The following is a 20,777-nucleotide window of genomic DNA, read 5'->3' on the forward strand; positions in this document are numbered from 1 at the left end:
GAACCACTCAGGGAATCCCCCCCCCGCCCGCACAGGGAGTGTTCAGCGCTTCCGGGCACGCGTCACGATGAGCAGGCCTTAATTGGCCTGCCCACGTAAAATGGTGATGCATCCCTGATCAGGGGCGCCGATCGGGTTCGCGCCCATGCAGAACCTCCCCGACAGGGGGAAATTTCTGCCCAATGTGTGAGCTGACTCTGTAATCACACTTACTTAAACAGGTTTATTTTCTATTAAAGTAGTTATGTTGATAGCCTTTTGGAATGCGCAATTATTGAGTATGTAAAAACAGACAGGACACAAAATTCATTTGTGCAAGGTCACTTTTAGTGGCGTTATGGAGACTTATGTTGATACCTTTGGGGTAGGCAGTGGCACTGATAGTGGCCTGCATGGGTTTCTCAATTATCTCAGTGGAGAACACTGCGCAGCCTGTGCAGGTAGCGGCCAGTGGTGTTGCTGCACCAATAAAATGTACGTCTGCGTAATGCCACCAGAAGAGGCGCTACCCAAACAAATTTCTCCTCTACCACCATTTAACAACCATTATTTTCAGCCTTCTGACACATTCCATTGCTTTTAAAATTTTAAATAATTTATGAGAAGGGCAGCTGTGCAGTTAACACATTATTAGTTACTAAACTTAGTAACATTAAAAACTGAGCCGACACAGAACGTCAAAATTATAGAAATGACAGTTTATTGTAGAAAACAATCTATGCATGTTATAACCTTTAAGTTATATGGAAATGAAATAAAGCTCCATACAGTTCTATTTTGGGTTCAACTATCATTTATTCAAACCAAACTGTGGCACACTGGTGTCTGTGCTGATTTTTTTGAGACTTTACACATTTCTCAACTGTCCTGAATTAATTAGGACACCTTTGTATGAAACATCACTGCTGAGTGCGACAGCAGGAGAGCACAAGACTCTGAAGCTAGTAAGATTAGCCAGTATGCTAGTTCTATCGAATAGCATGCAACTACTCCCAAACACTGGTTCCAGTTCTACCCCTTCCACACCATTGCAGGTTGTGAGGTATTAGGATGTGACTCACAGAAACCAGCATTCTTCTTCCCAGACTGCTGTTGAAAAATGCCATAAGATACAGTATACATTTCTGTTGCCCCATATAGATTGTATTTTTTTGCCAGTGACAAAATCTACAGGGGATTTCTTCATCTTTATTGTGACCTCCTTTAAAAGGTGCAGCATGTTCATTTATCTTGTTTTAAAATAAAATCTAGATTGGTGTAAAAAAAAAAAAATCCTTCTGGACAGTTTCCAAAATTCTACCCAATTTGCATTAATGATAATACAAACTTTGTGAGCAGGTCAAGACAATCACATGTGCTCAACATATAGGCCAACACAAAATATACTGTTTGTTTAACCTGTAGCTTTAGAATTCATATTTATGCATGTTATTATGCTGTGTCAAAATGAGCAAGCATATACAAAAATAATCTTATAGAAAAAAAATCCTCAGTAAACTATCCAATATTGAAATGCATCTGTGTCAAGCATTGAAAATGATGCACTGAGACACATTATGCCAATTTGAAGCACTCAATAAATTCAAACTAAGAACATTTGTCTGTCGGACTGGGATACAATGAGGCCAAAAGTTAAATAAGTTGTGATACGCTATAATAGAATATGTTTAAGCTAAATGAACAGCCTGCTTCCATTGATTCACACTGAAAATCAATTAAACCCTTAGACACAAGTTACTGCATGGACCTTCCCCCTTAAACCTATGCACCTGTACGTTAAATATTGGGTAGTTTAGTTCTAGCACTTTTTTTCACGCTTAGTGCAAATCTTGGCACAATGGTATTGAACTTGCAGGTTCAGGTCAGTCAGAATTAATCCATTCAGAAAATGACTTCATTTCTATTATTGTGCAATCAATTTCCTTACATGCAACTATAAAATGACTATTAATGAACAATAAGCCAGAGTATATGCTTAGTAAATAAGGCTAAAGTCAGACAATGGACACCTTTATAAGATAGAGCAGGCATTACATTTGTCAAAATTGTAATTCAAGATATTTTGATAAAACATTGCATTGAATTTTTTCCTCTCTTGTTAAAATCTCTGATATCTATAGTCATCCAGACTACAGAATGAGTGAGAGAAGCAGAAAACACTTGCTGAGCAATTTTTCCTTCACAACACACTTAATAATTGGAATTTAGACATTAAAGTCTGCTTTCTTAGATAATTTCCAGCTTAAAACTGGTGATGTGCTATAATTGATAGGTGTGTAGTTGTCTCAAGGTTGCCTGTAAGAATTAACCTATGAAACATGCTTTACTTATTGTACTTGTACGAGAAGGCACCACATGTGTTAGTTGGAAACATAACTTGAGGAGCAATCAAACTGCGATGGCCTCTGGGAAGAGGTTGGCAGAAAGTGAAACATTGGCATACACTTGAATGGAGGGGCAGTAGAGAAAGGAGATCAAGGTATCCAAAAGGGAATTGGATTGCTACCTGAAAAGAAAGAATGTGCAAGGTTATGGGGATAAGGCAGGCGAGTGGGACTAGATGGAGTGCTCCTTCAGAGAGCCAGTGCAGACTTGATGGGCTGAATGGCCTCCTTCTACATTGTAAAGATACAGTGATACTGTGAAGGAGTTGGAACGGAATGGAAAACAGGACCATTGAGATGTGGTTTAGGATAGGATTTTTGGTCTCTCAGAGAATCAAGGGATATGAGGAGTGGGTGAAAATGTGGAGTTGAGGCAGAAGATCAGTCAGGATTTTACTGTATGGTGGAGCTGGCTCGATGGGCCATGTGGGCCACTCCTGCTCCTATTTCTTATGTTCCTAAGTTCTTAAAGCTTCTGATGAAACAATACTCTAGCTTGCTCTGATCACTTTTTGCACTATAAGAAACTAAAGCAGCTAGAAATTCCAGGAGTATCTGAAGAGGAAAACAGTTTAGTTATGAGCATCTTTTTTCCCTTATCACCTGTGTTTAGTCCTGGGCATCTAACCTCTGGAAATATAGACTACCCCTGGAAGTAGCATGGGTGCAGATTGACCTGAATTTTTCAAACATTTATTTGTTCATGGGATGTGAGCGTTACTGGTTAGGCCAGCATTTATTACCCACCCCTAATTTCCCTTGAAAAGTTGGTGGTGAGCCGCCTTCTTCAACTGCTGCAAGTTCATGCGGTGTCATCACAGTCACAGTGTAGTTAGGAAGGGGGTTCCAGGATTTGGACGCAGCAACAGTGAAAGAATAGGGGCATAGTTCCAAGTCAGGATCCTGTGTGACATGGAGGGGAACTTGCAGGTGATGGTGTTCCCAAGCACCTGCTGCCCTTGTCCTTCTAGGCAGTAGAGGTCATGGGTTTGAAGATGCTGTTGAAGGAGCTTTGGCAAGTTCCTGCAGTGCATCTTGCAGATGGTAGAACTGTTGCCATTGTGCATCAGTGGTAGAGTGGGAGTGGTGGATGGAGTGCCAATCAAGTAGGTTGATTTTTCCTGGATGGTGTTGAGCTTTTTGAGCATTGTGGGGGCTGCACTCATCTAGGCAACTGGAGAAAATTCTATCACACTCCTGCATTATGCCTTGTAGATGGTGGACTGGCTTTGGGGAGTCAGGAGGTGAGTTACTTGCCACAGAATTCCCAGCTTCTGACCTACTCTTCTAGCCACAGTATTTACGTGGCTGATTCAGTTAATCATCTGGTCAATGGTAACTTCCAGGATATTGATGGTTGGGGGATACAGCAATGGTAATACCATTGAAAGTCAAGGGGGGGTTGTGTGTGATTAGATTCTCTCTTGTTGGAGATGGTATTTTCCAGGCACTTGCGTGGCACAATGTTAATTGACACTTATCAGCCAAAGCCTGAATGTTGTTCAGATCTTGCTGCATGTGGCAAGGACTGCAACAGTACTTGGGGAGTTGAGAATGACACTGAACACTATGCAATCATCAGTGAACAACCTCACTGCTCACCCTATGATGGGGAAAGGGCATTGATAAAGTATCTGAAGCTGATTAGCCCCAAGGAACTCCTGCAGTGATGTTCTGGGGGAAGGATGATAAGCCTCCAACAACAACAGCTTTAACCAGTGCAGAGTTTTCCCCTTGAGAGCCATTAGAGTCATAGATTCATAGGGGTTTTCAGCACAGAAAAAGGCCCTTCAGCCAATCGAGTCTGTGCTGGTTAAACAAGTACAACTATTCTAATCCCATTTTCCAGCACTAGGCCCATAGCCTTGTATGCCATGGCATCGCAAGTGCACATCCAAATACTTCTTAAATGTTATGAAGGTTTCTGCCTCTACTACCCTTTCAGGCAGTGAGTTCCAGATTCCCACCACTCTGTGGGTGAAACAACTCTTCCTCACATCCCCTCTAAACCTCCTGCCCCTTATCTTAAATCTATGCCCCCTGGTTATTGATCCCTCCACCAAGGGGAAAAGTTCCTTCCCGTCTACCCTATCTATGCTCCTCATAATTTTATACACCTCAATCATGTCCCCCTCAATCTCCTATGCTCCAGGGAAAATAACCCCAGTCTATCCAATCTCTCCTCATAACTAAAACTCTCCAACCCAGGCAACATCCTGGTAAATCTCCTCCGCACTCTCTCTAGTGCAAACACATCCTTCCTATAATGCGGATTCCAGAGATGCATGCAATACTCTAGCTGTGGCCTAACCAGCGTTTTATACAGTTCCAGCATAACCTCCCTGCTCTTATATTCTATGCCTTGGCTAATAAAGGTGAGTATCCCATATTCCTTTTAACCACCTTATCTACCTGTCCCGCTACCTTAAGGGACTGGTGGACATGTATACCAAGGTCCCTCTCATCCTCGGTACTTCCCAGGGTCCTACCATTCATCGTGATTTCAATTTTGCCTGGGCTCCTTGATACCACACTCGGTTAAATTTTACCACAGATTAAAGGATTAAATTATGAAGTCAGGTTTTATACTCCTGGCTTGAATTCCCTTGAATTTAGAAGGTTGAGGGGCAACCTAATTGAGGTCTTTAACATGATAAAGGGATACAATGTGGCAGATACAGACAAATTATTACCTCTTGTGGGAAATCCAGAACAAAAGGGCAAGGTCTGAAAATTAAAGCAATCCATATAGGAATAATTTACGAAGCACTTTTACAGACAAAGGGTAGTGGAACTCTTGAACTCTGTTCCCCAAAAGTTGCAGATGCTGGCTTAAATGAAATGTTCAAACTGACATCAATAGATTTTAGTTGGATAAGGGTGAAAAGGCAGGAAAATGAGGTACAAACCAGCCATTATCTAAATGAACAGGCTAGACAGAATGAATGGCCTACTCTTGTTGGCATTACTAGGCTTTATTTGAAATTAGTGTGAAAGAAAAATTAGAAATTTGATTTTTAAAAATTTATTTGTGTTTGGGATGTGAGTGACACTGGCAAATTGTTGTCCATCTCTAATTACCCTTGAGAAGGTGGTGGTGAGATGCTTTCTTGATAACCAAATCAAATGTTTGTTACCAGGAATGCGTGCAAATCTGTTTGAGAGAACTGAGCCAGGTCAAAGGTAAATGTTGTTTATTTAGGCCTGGGACTTGATTCTTCCTCAGATTTGTTGTGTAGATCGATAAGTCAAAGTGTTACAGAATGACATGAGAAATACTATTATTTTGCTGATTTTCAACATAGTGTAGGGCATATGTTGGAATGCAAAAATTACACAATTGAAAAAGTGTAAGTTAAAAGATTGAACATGGTTGTAGGGTAGCATCAAGATACGAAAAGCGTGATGTAATATTTGTTAGACACTTCATTCAAGACTTCTGTAATAATGGCCTTATCATATGTTTCAGATCATTGCACTGAATTGGCCAGTAGGATTTGGGAGAATGTTCACAGTGACATGGGATAGCTAAGACAGGATTGCTGTAAGCATGTTTAAGTAATTCAAATGAATCTTGGCTGATGAGGATGAAGAAGTCTTCTCATTACAGACCATAGTATCTGTACACTGGTGCCTGCAGCTGTTGATATTACTAGAATCTTTACAAGAGATTCTGGACGTTGAACCAAAACTAGGAGCACACATAAACAAACGAAAATGGTGAAGTAACACTATCAAGTACATCAGGGCCATCAAGTCCACTTCATCCAGTCAACTATGCAACTACACCCATTTTTCATTCCAGGGGCCAGCCTTTGGAAAAGGACATTTAAAATTCAGATACCATTATCATTAAAGTAGTTTAGATGATTGATGTGACATTTTGGATAATGTTTAGGACAAGATTTTAAATTGTTTCTCGTCATAGTTTCAGAACAAAGCCAACTGAAGAAGCTATTTTATCCCTAATTGGTACTCTTACATAAAATGATCATTGAAAAGAAAATCCATTCCTACCAAGGTCAAACTCACTGTGAGTGAAACCAATGACACTTATTGACTGAAGTGGTCGTAGGGTTGTATTGTTCATTGATTGTGTTGTTGGCAAGTGGAAAGAAGTCAATAATCTGTAATTAGACCTGAATCTGCCATTTTCAATACATAATAATAGCAAGTGCCTTTACTTGTAAGACTGGAAGATTTATTTCACAGGATTTTATTGAAGAATACTTACCTGAATTTATTGATGAACAGCCTGGTTTCACATCACAAAGAAAGCTCAAAGTGAAGGCAGTTGAAAGTGCGCATTCTTTGCTGTCCATGAAACTACTTTCTATTGTTAAACAGCATGCTAATCTTAATTACTACTTTACAACCCATTTTATGTTTGCGGTAATTCATGTTACACGCCTGTTCTGGATGGAAAAATACACTATAACATTTCTTCACAATCTGGAGCACAAGAACCTGTCTTGTGTAAACTATCAAGGAACAAAATATATTCATCTATTTAACCAATGTGTCCACTACACAACAGAACTAGTTGGATGTGCAAATATTCCCAGTATTTGGTTTCTAGTAGGGGTGTATTTAAACCTTCTCAGTCTCACTACTTTTTTGAGCCAAAAGATGACACATTGCATATTTGCAACACAAATGGTATAAAACCCTCAGCTAATCAGAAACCAATGGAACCTTGTTGTGCACAATAAATTGGAGATTTTGTTTTTAACTTAAAAAGTGTAGATCAGGAATGTCAGAAGTTACTGAGGGAAACATATTAGATTTACCAAAAAAATTGTGTCAGATTTGCAAATTTGCAAAACTTTGCTTTTCTAAAGAACATATCAACTCATCTTTAATTGTCTCCCAACCCTTACACAACTGAATCCTGTTAATTGGGAGGTGAAATTTCACTATATCATAGCTCATCAACAGGAAAGAAATCCATCAATAATGATTCATATACACTCAAAACAACAGGTGGATCAGAAAATATCCTCAATAAAAAAATGTACACATTAACTACATTTCCCCCAGCTAATGTCAGTGATTTCTTAATGTATGCACATTTAAAGAATCAAAGTAAATGTTGAAGAAATTGATACTATTCAATGCTTTATCTGATTGATGATTGGCTAAAAGCATGCTGTAAGCAAATTTGCTGCAATTTTAACCACAGTAACATGGATAATTGATTGTTTTCTTTTTCCACAGTTATTTGTTGGGGTTTATTTGAGCCAGTAAAGATGGAATGAACTTGATTCTTCAGTTTTGCGGCTTGTGTGCATCACTAATGCTCGTTCAATTCCACACCAGTTATCAAAAAGGGATGGCACGCTTTTCTTGAATCATTGGTGAAATCTGCCGGGTTACTAAGGAAGACTATGGAGTGGTGATTTTGTAGATGAAGATGTGTATCTTTCTTACTTTTGAGCTAATCCAGAAGTAGGTATTTTGTGGACAGTGAGTTTGAGCTTGCTTCTTTCTCCACTTCAAAGCATAAATCCCACACCTGTAGGCCAGTACTGGTGCACTATTTTGTTCTCTCAGTTTCAGCACTGTTCAGACACAATAAAGCCTTCTTTTTCCTGCCCAACTGGTTCTACTTCAGCATAAGCAGGATGACCAGAGCCACGTCTGAACTTCATTGCAGGCCATCTACTTGGGCGGCGCTAGGATTGAACAGGAATTAATTAGCAAGGACATTGTGGTGAAATGCAAATCATTCTGAGCAGAAATTCTTATAAACTTGGTTGAACATGGGCAAGTGAGTTAAACTGTCAAATCTTAAAGTAAAACTGAAGTAGAAAGAAAAGTATTTGAGTAGATATTGTGGAGATCGTATTCAGAAATAATCAGCAGTGATAGTTAGTTACTTCTCCAGTTACTAATGTTCCAATGTGAACCTGACATTTGATGCCCAGTCCTAGAGGATATCTGAGCTGTGCCAGTAAGACCATCTTTTTAACTAGTTTGCTCTGGTGCTGAAAAACAGAATAGAAACAGAACGTCTAACTCACATGCCCTGTGGTATAATACAAACAGACTTAATGTTGAATAGCAATTCATATACCTTCTACTGATTTAACTTTCTTTGCAGCTTACAAACCCAGGCTGAGTTAGAACACAAGCATTAGAATGAACTCAATGGTCAAAATATTTCTTCACTGCATTTTTCTTTTTCCTTCCTCCTCATTCTAGTTTATTCCCCTCAGTCTACAGGCATACAGTTACATGGGCATTAACCATCCGCCAATATCTAGACAAAAGTATTCTTCCTATAAGAATCAAGATAACAAGGGTCAGGTAATATTTAACCAAAGCTGGTGCTACAGGTACTGTCTAGTCCCACGCCCACATTCCATGTCCAGTAAAGGCCACAAAATGTTCAGCAACAGTACTTTAGATGATTTCCCCCATACTAGGGGCTCTGGTTATTATTATTTACATTGCTGAGATCAAAGGCACTCATCGGTGTGGAACTGAGCCACGAGGTTGATTCCAGCAATGCCATCATGCTGAAACTGATGCGCAGGAGCGTCAGATGAAACTGTCCATTTTAGAGTCATAGCACTGTAATAAAGTTATAGCCAGAGCTAAAATCCTTACAGCACAGAATGAGGTCATTTGGTAATCGTATATGAGTGGCTCTTTGAAACAGCCATCCAATTAGTTTTACTCCTGTTCTCTTCTCCCATTGCCCCTCATGGCCATTTCCCAAATCTCTGAATATTAGCAGGATCAGTGGTCAAGTCCATGAGTGGTTACACCCTGGCACTTACACTAGGATGTGAGCCCCCAGTGACAGCTTGTGGAACAGCAAGTGACTTCTTAAGATTGGTTGGGAGGTAGGAGACAGACAGTAGGGATAAAGAGAACACTTTCTGATTACTGGGACATGACAAGTGAGATTCCCCAGGGATTTGAGGCCTCAATTTTTCACACAAAAGGTAGTGAAATTCTGGAACTCTCCCTCAAAATGGATACTGAGCTAACTGAAATTTCCAAGACCAAGGTTGAAAGATTCTTGTTAGGTAAGAGTACAAAGAGATACAGAGCAAAGGCAGGTAAATTAAGTTTAAGTCGAGATTAGTCATGATCTAATAGAATGGCAGATCAAGGTTTGGGAGTTGAAAGGAACATTGAAAGCCTTCTGATTCCAATGTTAACAAGGAATCTTCTGTTGGTGGAATTTCTCTGTATGTCCCAGATGACTTAGTTTTTTTCGCCCAAAGAAGAAATTTGCATATCAGTCAATTAGCTGGAAGGGATTTGCTTAAATGAAGCATGGCAGTGAATTGTGACGTAGGATAAACATACTGAGATGGACCGCAGCCATTTTTATTATTAATATGGATATGCATGTAATCTTAGGTATCGAAGACAGAGTCCCAGATCTTCCTTGGCAACTGCAGACAGTAAGGGGAGAATTTTCTTCTCGTTGGGTGGGCCGGTTGGGGGCGGGCATGGGGCTGATCGGTGCCCACAATCGGCTGCACGCCGCCACTTTACGTGGCCCGCCCAGCGTGACGCTCACCCAGTAGCGCTTAGCGCTACCCGTGCGGGGGGGAGGAGGAGGGAGAGTCGGGGCCTGTGCTCTTTTGCGCATGTGCGTGAAAGAGCACGGAAATCTCCCTGAGGTGGTTCTGTGCCTCAGGGAGATTAAGTGCAGTTGTAAAGTTGGGAAAAAAATAACAAATAAAATTATGCAGACGTCCCCTCTTGTGACATTGTCACATGAGCTGCGACATGTTAAAAAATATTATTTAACTAATAAAACCTTCATGAAACCTCATCCCGTCCATGGATGAGGTTTCATGAAAAAATGCGAAAGCCACCTGGGCTCTTAAGGTTGGACGGGCAGCCCTGACAATGACGTTAATTAGTTTATTAATGGCCTTAACAGGCCTTTGACAGTTCGGCGGGCGCGTAGCTGACTCTGGTGCGTGCCCCCTGAACAAAATATTGGAACGATACGCAGTGACGTCGGGACGCACACCCGACGTTACCACGTGTGTGTCGGCGAGCGGGCCCCGCCCCCGCATGCCTAACAGAAAATTCTGGCCTATGTTTCTTCATAGGGTGCACAGCTGAAGCCGCCCCAGTTTGCATTCAATCAGAAATTACTGAACTCAGGAGAACTTTTACACTATCAGTCCCACTGTAAAAACACTTGAGAAAGTTACAGTTTGTTGAATAATGGTGTATTAAGTTCATAATTGCTACTAAACAGCCTCACTGGCCCTGAAAAGCTAATTTTACATTTCTGGAATGTTAACTTTCTCTATTATGATAAAAAAAATCCACATATTTAAAAAAATATAAATTTTTAAGAAACTTATTGTAATTCAACTACTTTAATCCCACGTATATATCCCAGTTGTCTATTTAGCATCCTGTAAAATTTAATTAAATGTAAAGGATAATTTGTGCATTTTACTCTAGGGAGATCCCCTTGACTTTGTGCCATTTTCAAACTAGTGTCAGGAAAGGAGAAATCCATGCCACAGAAAATGTTAGATCCTTGCGAGAGCTTTCTCTGAGATTAATGACGAGTACCATTGCTTCCCGCTGACCGCAAAATCCACACCAATATTTAGCAGGCCTAGGGACATCTTGATAGGGATTGGTGCCAAAGGTTAGTAAAGGGTTACAGAATGAAAATGTCTATGGAGTGCAGCTAGAAACAGAATAAATGGGGTAAAATCTTAGCTATAGGAAATAAGATGAAGAAGGGAGACAGCTGAAGGGTTGAGTTCACCAGACTGTGATACCTTTAATTCTGCAGTAAAGCAAACTTTATCTTGGTGTGCATTGTGGCATACATGTAACTTTTAAACTTTATTAAACCTCCCAGTGTATGACTGCATGTTGTATTTACCCTTGGTATATAGGCACAGGACTGTCTACATTACTACAAGATGTACAAACATAGGTTTGACTATCTTCTGCAATAAAAGGACTGCTACCACAGTGACACATAGAACCTAAATTTTAATTCAGGGCGGGTAGGGATTGAGGAGGGCAGCAAACTGTCCTGGTCTCAGCAGTGTGAAGCCCGGTAGCGAGCAAGATCAGCCAAAGAGCTGACACTCTCCTGCCTAAAAAAGGTCAGAAGCGGCAGCAGGTTGGCATGTGGGGAACGCAGTATCAGATGATAGCAGGTCACCACCAGGGAACAAAGGAACGGTCAGGTAAGTCATGGCTTTGGGAGGGCCTCATGATTTGGTGGGAAGCAGCCTCTGGTAAGGGTTGCCTTAACTTTCCTTGTGGGATGTTTGCTCCTCATTGCCCCATAAGAAAAGCAAAATAAAATGTACCAGCTTGGGTCTCTCTGACCTCTGCTCCTCCTCGTGCTAGTTGATAGCGAGGAAGCCAAGAGAGGATCCCAGCTCAGGCCCTTGGTTAAAATCGCAGTCAAAGCCTGATCTGCATATTAAAAGAAGTATCCACCAGTGGGTGTCCTTCTCGCCCTCTCAGAAGAGCATGTTAAAATCATGGCTTGTGGAAAGAGGGCGAGAAAGTCGCTCAGGTGATTTTGACCACCTGCCCACCTATTTTCCATCAAACAGGCAGGGTTAAAAATGTCTGTAAAGACAACAGATCTTGTTTTGTCCTGGGACAAGGGGAAGAATACAAGTTACCTTGCATAATATAACTGGATAATGAAAATGGCCCCCATGTTTTGCATTCTCTGTGTGAAAGTTACTTGAAAAAAGTCATTTTAAACTTGCTATGAATCCTAACAGTTCTTATAGTGTCTCCTATAAACAGAACAAATCAAAGTGGAACAGAAAATTAACTTTATCTTATTCTTGAGGAAACTTTGATAGCTGGCTGATTAGCTTTAACTATAAAAATTTGAATAGAAATGATCAGAATTTTAAAATTTTCTTCTGCCGTTCATTTTTCAAGGGAAGCTGTTAGGATAGAGTTGATTTCTTTCATTGTACACATAAGGCACAATTACTTAACGATGCTGAAGAAAGTCAAGTACACCATTTAGGTCTCTGCAGACCCATATTTCAGTCATTTGACATAGAATAGTTTTATTTCTTTGGCATTCCATCTGTTTTCTTTGAAATATATTTAGTGGATCAATTCAAGTGAACAGATGTTTGTCTTTCTAAAGCTATTCCTGATCTGCTGACATTTGCATTATAAATGACAGTTTAATCCCAGTTGACTGAACAGTTAAATGCTTCTAATTTTAAAATAATTTACAGAAGCTTTACCTGTGCATATTTACAATAGCAACAGTTCACTGGAATAGTAACCCTGAAAGCTTTCAGGTTGTTGGTTTTAAGCTGTGAATTATGCTGCATACAAATCTAAGAAAACAGACTAGTTCTTAGCCAGACAGGCAGTGTTTTGTCTACACTGCTTAGCTCCAATTCATATTCCCAAGTGAGAGCTCCTCACACGTATGAAGCCACGGAGCTCCATCCTTCTCAAGGAATCCCTTTGCCCTAGAACTTTTAAAGTAGGTTTTCCAGCAGATGCGGAGCTCTGCCTGTACCTGTGGTAAGTGCACACTTTTCAGTGATATTTTATAGTGGGAAAGGGCGATCCGACCTTAGCCTCCCGTCTCTATCTCAGAACAACAGTGCAGGGGTAGGATGGAGAATATAGGCAGCTTTTCTCTATAATTATTTCACCCTTCCCCAGAATCATTAGATTAATTCAGGATCTGCTGGTAATTGATTCCCACAGGTATCCAGGAGTTCCTAATCACTGTGGCTATGATTCTCCTACACCTCCTCCTGGCACTCTTCCCTGCCAAGAGGCGCTCTAGCACTGGGCCTACCCCCAACCATTTAAATGGCCCAGAATGGCAAATTCTGGTGATACTGGCTCTGGAGAGGAGCAATGTACTTTGGTAAAGTCTACCTGTCTAATACTATGTCAAGAGGTTTTTGGGGAAAGTGGGTTGGGCGGGGGGGGGGGGGGGGGGGCGGGGGGGGTGGGGGGGTGGGGAGGTGCGGTTCTGCTGGTGCTGGTGCTTAATGTGAGGAAAAACCAACCTATAAACTCTAAAATTAAGGTTTAGGAATATAGCTGCCAGTACATTAATAGAGCCAGGGAAAGATGGCAGGTTAATCTACTATTTTTGAACATTATCCAGTAACTAGAATACTACGGCCCGAATCTTTCATTCAGAATTGGAACCTTTATTTCCAACCCTGAACAGACAAAAAAATGCATACTTACCTTCCTCTGATATTTCAGGGCAGTCTTCTGACAGAGGATCCTGCAGAACTGACCCAGTGCAGGAATCCTCAGAGGGAGCAGAGGAGCGAATCCGTGCAGAATCCACGCCACCCCGCCCCGCCTTTAATGGTAATAGCTGCCGTATTCTGCAAGTGAAGAGTTTAAATGTCCCAAAGTTTTGTGAAATGCTACTGAGAGAAGGCGAGCGGTTAAGGGGGTAGGGTGGTGAGGTGAGGTGAGGTCAGGTCAAGTCTGGGGAGTCGGGGATGTGTCAGGGTTGAGGTGGGGGGGTGGAATTGGTGAGTAACTGGGGGGTGGTCAGTTGTATAATTCCCCAGGACCTGGACTGGGACTTTTCTCTAAAATTTCCTGGGTAACTACCCAGGTTAATAAGTTGGATCCGTCCAAAGTCTCCCACTCTAACTCAGCATTGGAGACTTTTTCAGAGGGTTCCAGGGAGCACGGAAATTTCCCATCGTTAGTTCAAGCTTCTCGGGCAATTCTCATAGAGTCAGTGTGTTTGGACTTCCGAGGGTCCCATAGTGCATCTTCCAGGGTACTTCCAGTCTCCGACTATCCCAAGACCAGAAGATCTGAACCTATACATTTATGTGGTGCTATATTTTCTCCCCCATTTCAGAGCAGTATACAGCTGGTCATATGCATCACTCCTGATGCGTGAGAGCACAAATGACAAAGAAAAAAATAGAAACAGAGGAAGCCAAGATAGTTCACAACCTATTATCTTTGTTAACCCCAATTTCAACAGCTAATGGGGAAGCATGCTAGTAATGACGATCTGTTTACATATTCATCTTATGTTGATTTTTCTCTCCCTGAAACTCAAGGGAGTTTTGCTATAAGTTTTGTTAAAGGGTGCCTATTTAGTTATCTGGAGAGGTTTCATTCTCAAAGGTTAGCCATATCAAGAGAGCTATATGTACAAAAGCCATTAGGGGTTGAAATTCCTGCCAACACTCATTTTGATAAAAGCAGATGTGAGTAAAAAGTGGCTTGATACAACTTCTTAAAGCTCATGAATTTGGTTGCCTAGTATTTCAACAAAGTTTGGATGATATCATTGCGGTTTACCTCAAGGAAGAAGAGACTTGCTGCTGATGTTGGATGGTGGTACATGTAAAACGTCACAAGCACCGCTGCTACAACAATGATGATGATCAGGAGGATCCCCACAATCAGGCCAGTGTGGACTGAGTCACCTTCCTTCTCTGCAGTGCTGTCAGCTGTAGAAGCTGGAAGAATAGTAAGAAGAAAAATGTGACATTTCAACAACTTCTACTGAAATATGCAGCTAGGATGTTGTACAGATCTGTTTAAAAAATGACACACGTTCTGGGATTCCACTGCCCTCAAGTACTAAACCTAAAAACTACTTGAGTGTAATTGTTAATGAAGCCTGACAGGTTTGACACACAATTTCCCTGTGGGTTGCCATTTATGCAAATAAGACTGATAACATCTGCGATATTTCATCTCTCCAGATTAAATTTGATAAAACGTTAGTTGTATTTGAATTTCAGGTAATTCCGGCTGCTCCAACTATCAAGATAACATTAAAGACTATCACTGATTTACAATGGTTCAAAACATTAGGATCAAGCAAATGGAGTAAAAAATTATGACATAATTTACAAGAGGAAATTATTTTTATGGCATCATCAATTTAACAAAGGGCTTCATTAAAGACTGGCACCAAGCCATCTTGTTAAATATTTTCAAATGTAATCATTGCTGGAAGGTTCAGGCAAATAGTTGCAATGACCTATTTCACATGGTATGCTCTGCATTGAATTTCATTTATAAACCATACATCATCTTCTGCAGAGCGACGACTAATTTCAGCCATGCCTGTTGAAAAGCGGCGAGCATTTGATGATTCCTTGAAGAACCGGGTGTTTGGTTCAGCTGATAGCAATATCACTTCAGAACATTGTAGATTTGAGCCCTATAGATGGCTTAAGCTCATAATCTAGTTTAACACTCCAATACAGTACTTAGGGAATGCTGCATTATTACAGGTGTCAGATGTGATTTAAGCTGTTCTGGTGAATGCACTATGTGGAGGAGAGTAGAGATCTCTTTCAACATGTGAAGGGCATGAGCTCCAAGCTGCGTTGTAATTTAATTCCATTAGTGCTGTTACAACTGGGATGGGAGGAGTGTGAGAATTATCAAGCCCCACTACTCCGCACTACCATTAATTTAAACGTTTTATTTTCTCACCAAAATGGCCAATTGTTTACTTATACTTCTAATACCCAGAAAAGAGACTCTGACCAGGCTTCTTTCAAAAAAACTCAGAATGATTAGTTTATTATAAAACAAAACAAGTTTCAAGAACTGATTGACACGCAAATGTAATCCGGCACTGTAACTAGCTAACCCTTTAAACTTCCCCAGCACACACACACACACAGACACATATATACACTGACAAACAAAAGACACATAGGTAGTCTCTGCAGAGTCGAGCAGATGGAAAAAACATTTCTTAGAAACAGAAAAAAAAAGTTCACAGAGGTTCGATGCTGTCTGTCTGAAGTTCACTCGGGTGAAGGCGTGCCCCTGGGCCCAGTAGATGTTGGGAAGTTCACCAATGATGCTTCAGCATGGGGGAGAGTATAGCTGGGCCAATTCTTCCTATCTCAACTAGCAAGTCCAAAATTATGCAGACAAACTACACTCAGATGAGGATTGTATGGTTACAGGTTGAGAACCGCATGCGGTTTCATAAAGCAGAGAGGGAGAGAGAGCCAGTCAGGGCAGCCTTCTGTTCTTATCCTTCCCCCAACAAGACTGAAAGCAAAACCACAGGTTCAAACTTAAAGTTTGTCTATTGCATGTGATTGCCTTTTTGGCTTCCAGCTTTTCATAATTAAAGTGCTTTGCAGTTCGAAACAAACAAACAACTCCTTCTCAAGCACCACATAGCTTGGAAGAGGCCTGTTTGTTGACAGTTCCAAGGTGAACTTAAGACCTTTTAAAAAGAACTCTCGGGCAGCCGCCAATGTCCAAATAATACAATGTCTTTCCATATTTTACAAAGTAAAATACAGAGATATGATTCTAACAGTGCAAATATGCATTACTGTTTAACAGTAACAGAAATTATCCTCTGGCTGTGAAACTTTGCATGCTTCAGCATCTTTTGAGCTACACCTGACCAAATTATAGATTCTTTGAAGGGGAATGGGTTAACGTTTGAAGATTCTTAACAGACGTGTGCCAAAGGAAGCAAACTCACAGGTGTAGGTATCATCTTTATTGGCTGGCTCATTTAAAAAACAAGCTTTGTCACACAAAGGTTTGCAGGGTGCACATTGTGCTAATGTTAGTAATTCCAGGGTAATGCGAAAGCTGGGTGGCATCCTCCTCCCATACCTTTGCAGGATGAAGTTCTGAAAATGTAGCATGCCATGTAATATCTGGAGATTGTCTCAGGGCTGTACTGAAAGACAGCTCCTGACTCATGCAGATAGTGGAAGCTCTGTTTTTGAAGGCCAGTTGCTAGTTTTAACAGAGTGGCTTTCATTATACTGCTTCTCAGTGCCAGTGCTCAGGTTCCTGAGAAGAATCATGAGTCAGGTAGTGAGGAGGGTATATCCACTGTCATCCAACATCCAGCCAGGCACTGGAGGGTTGAATCCAGGGTGGATGAAGAAGGATTGATATAAGATAAATGCATTATGACTTCTGTCAAGTACAGGCCTACATGATCCAGTCACAAATCAGTGGCACATTCATTGAGCAAAAGCCTTCCTTGTTGCTGCATAGTTTGGGGTCTTCATATAGAACATGCAGGATAATCTGTGTGAAATGCAATTTTGGTGAAATTCAGAGCTCTTTAGTTGCATCGAACAGGTGATAAGTTGGTTTTGCTTTTCAAAGAAGGCATCTATGACCAACTTGATGATGTTTCTTCCATTGCAGCCTGGAATGTACCAGAGGCATTGGAATTGAAAGCCATTTATAGCCACAATCAGCAACATGCATGACCTGGGCTGGGCTGCTATTGGTGCTGCAACATGTGACAAAGGTCTGCAAAAGCCTCTCCAGTGAAACAGAGCTGCCTAGTACACTGTTCTCCACTGAAGGTGTTGTGGGACAATCTATTACAGAAGACATATGCGGTGTAAGGTCTCCTGCGTCCTTTTCTCCTTCATATTCTTCTGTCTGCTCTTTATCTTGTTGCTGTTCTTCCCCACCCCCACCAACCCCCTCCCTACCAACCACGTCATCCTCCAGCCCCACCCGCAGCCTGAACAACACCAAGAATGAGTTGAAGCCCATGCTCAGAAATGGTACTGAAGTTCCTAAATATTGCCTGCAAAATGTGCGTACAACAAAATGTGTGTATCATCAAACAACTGCAGCAAGCACAATAGTCAAAAAGAGGCCTACAAGCCTAAAAAGACTATGCAGAGACTTATCTGAGTGCAGCTAAGGATTCCTTTCATTATCCTTCAACAGCCAAAGGATCTTTATTCTAATACTTTAATGTGGTTCCACCACTTAGAGATAGTCTAGCTCAATGTGGTACAATTCCAAGGGAGTTTTGGAAACAGAGATCAGGCTCCAAAGTTCACCCCTTAATCTCCAATTTTAGGTGCAAAATGTGTGTACAACAATATTTCCCTTTATACATAACATAAATTGTTCAGAATAAGAATATGTAAATTGCATTAAAAATTAGACAGAAGTCAGATTTTTCTCTTTTGATGACAGAATACAAAGATTTGGTATCAGCATTTTCTCTCTTTGAAATATGGTTTTGCTGTATGGTATGAAGAGTAACACCTGGGCTGGTGTGTGATGGTATGCTGCAAGTCAGTAACATAGAAAAGGTTACAAAATGAATTCAGGGTGTGTCAAACCAGGAGTGCAAAGTTTAAGTGGTTTATCAATGTTACCTGATTTCCCAAATTCCTGAAACGCAAATGAAATGTCTCCAATGTGAGAAAGTGTGAATGTTTGCTTAACTTGTTAGACCTAACTTTTATACAGGACATTGGACGAGGGACACCCAAGGTAGAATCAAGTGATTTAACCTGATGTACCATTGCACTAACTAATTTAAACCACAACTATGCTGTATTTCACTCAAGGTAACACATCTTGTACAAATTACATTACCTCACTTTGATTGGAATACACATAGATATTGATAAGATAGTGACTGATCTTTGTACCATTTACATATCGCCTCGATAAGCCCAGGCTCCTTTACAACTAATTAGCTCATGGCTCTGTTTCCTTTAAAAAGAGTGCTTCTTAACCTTGTTAGATTGAAATAGACGCCTTTAAAATCCAGGCTGAGGTCAAGCAATGCTGTGTGAAAGTCCCCATACTATTTACAATCTACCTGACAGTAGTTATTCACCTCATCAAATATGTCAGTATTGAAAACCGTCTGGACGGAAAGCTCTTTAACCTCAGTCAACTCTGTGCCAAAACTAAACTGATTGCTGTAGATATACAAGATGCGCTGCAGGAACTCACCAAGGCTCTTTAGGCAGCACATTCCAAATCCACGACCATTACCATCTAGAGGGACAAGGGCAGCAGGTGCATGGGGACACCACCAACTGGAAGTTCCTCTCCGAGCCACTCACCATCCTGACTTGGAAATATATCACTGTTTCTTCACTGTCGCTGCGTCAAAATCCTAGAACTCCCTCCCTAACAGCACTATGGGTGTACCTACACCACGTGGACTGCAGCGGTTCAAGAAGGCAGCTCACCACCACTTTCCCAAGGGCAATTAGGGATGGGAAACAAATGCTGGCCTACTTTTGATCTCTTCGATTCTTGGCCTGTCCTTGAATGTTGCCAAAACAAAACTCATGTATCAACCCACAGTGGACCAGCCAAATATTCCACCTTGGACATATGTTGAAAGAGAGGCTCTGGGATATCTTTAGCACTTCCCACACCTTGGCAGTCACCTCTCACAAAAGAACACTATTGACAAGGAGACCCAATACTGGATCAGCTATGCCAACTTAGCCTTCTACAAAATATAACGGCGAGCATTCGACATAAAGTCCTTTGCAAGTCAACGAAAGTTCTAGCAGTTGTCATCACCACACTCTTGTACCGTGCTGAGACCTGGACTGGTATCATCCACACATAAAAATGCTAGAGAAACTCCATTAGCAATGCCTTTGCTGCATCCTCGGATTCAATGGGGGGACTGTCGGACAAAGGCTAGTGCCCTTCTTGAAGCCAGCTCCATAAGCATTCAGGCAAAACTCCTGCAAAATCAAATCTAATGGAATGGACACTGTGTCCGGATGGCTGAATATCGTCTTCCCCCCAGGTCCTGTTTTCTCAACTCTCAAATGGCCAATGTTCCAGGGGAGGACAAAGAAACGCTTCAAAGGCACTCTGAAGCTCTCCTTGAAGCGCAGGAACATTGACATTAAAGACTTGGAGGAGCTTGCTACCAATCATTCAGAATGGCAACATCAAGCTGCATTACGCTTTGAGTGAAAACGTGTTAATGGTGAGGCAGAGCGGCAACCGAGGAGGAAAGAAAAGTAAGCAAATCCTGCATTTCGAATCCCACTACCTCGTTTGATGTCCTGCCCCAGGTACCCAAAGATATGTAGGTCATGAATCAGCCTGTTCAGTCACATGAAGACTCATGGCAAAAACTCGTGACCCTGACTAGGTGTCATCCTCGAATCAAGAGGGAGCCAACAAAGACGACTGAAACTTATTTCTGTTCAGTGTAGATTTTACTGAACTATTCAAATTCTAACAAATATAGTGACGCACTGGGCGAAATTTGACGGCAGCGGGATTTTACGTTCCCGCTGAAGCCAATGAAGTTTAGAATGTCTCACCGCATTTTACGGCCCCGTCCCCACCAAAACGGGGCCGTAAAATTCTGCCCAACGGGTTTAAGTTGAAGAGATTTTTAAAATTTTGTCTCTACATTTTGTATAAACAGCTGCCTAATTTCCTCTATGGAAATGCAGTACAGATTATCTTCATGCTGGAAAACTATATTAAATCTATTTTCTGGTGCACTTAGCTGCAGTTGTGCCATGACATTCTGGGTGAGTAATTTTGCACTATTGATTTTTTTTCACCCAGTATTACTTAAACTAAACAAATGCATTAGCTATTGGCTCATTGCTGTTAAAAGTACCC

General features: G+C 41.2%; 1 protein-coding gene across 2 annotated transcripts in view; it reads right to left on the reverse strand.

Moving 5' to 3' along the window:
- Nucleotides 1–677: 677 nt before the first annotated feature.
- Nucleotides 678–20,777, reverse strand: part of LOC144678644 (plexin domain-containing protein 2-like) — a 482,473-nt gene continuing 462,373 nt past the window's right edge. For both annotated transcript variants that reach the window (XM_078538383.1, XM_078538384.1), the window contains 2 exons: nucleotides 14,691–14,851; nucleotides 678–8,059 (listed from right to left, as the gene is read on the reverse strand). In XM_078538383.1, coding sequence (XP_078394509.1) covers nucleotides 7,940–8,059; nucleotides 14,691–14,851 — 281 coding nt within the window. In that variant the 3' untranslated portion in view covers nucleotides 678–7,939. The remainder of the gene's footprint in view (nucleotides 8,060–14,690; nucleotides 14,852–20,777) is intronic.

This window comes from Cetorhinus maximus, chromosome 3, assembly GCF_964194155.1.
Source record: "Cetorhinus maximus chromosome 3, sCetMax3.hap1.1, whole genome shotgun sequence".
Lineage (NCBI taxonomy): Eukaryota > Metazoa > Chordata > Chondrichthyes > Lamniformes > Cetorhinidae > Cetorhinus > Cetorhinus maximus.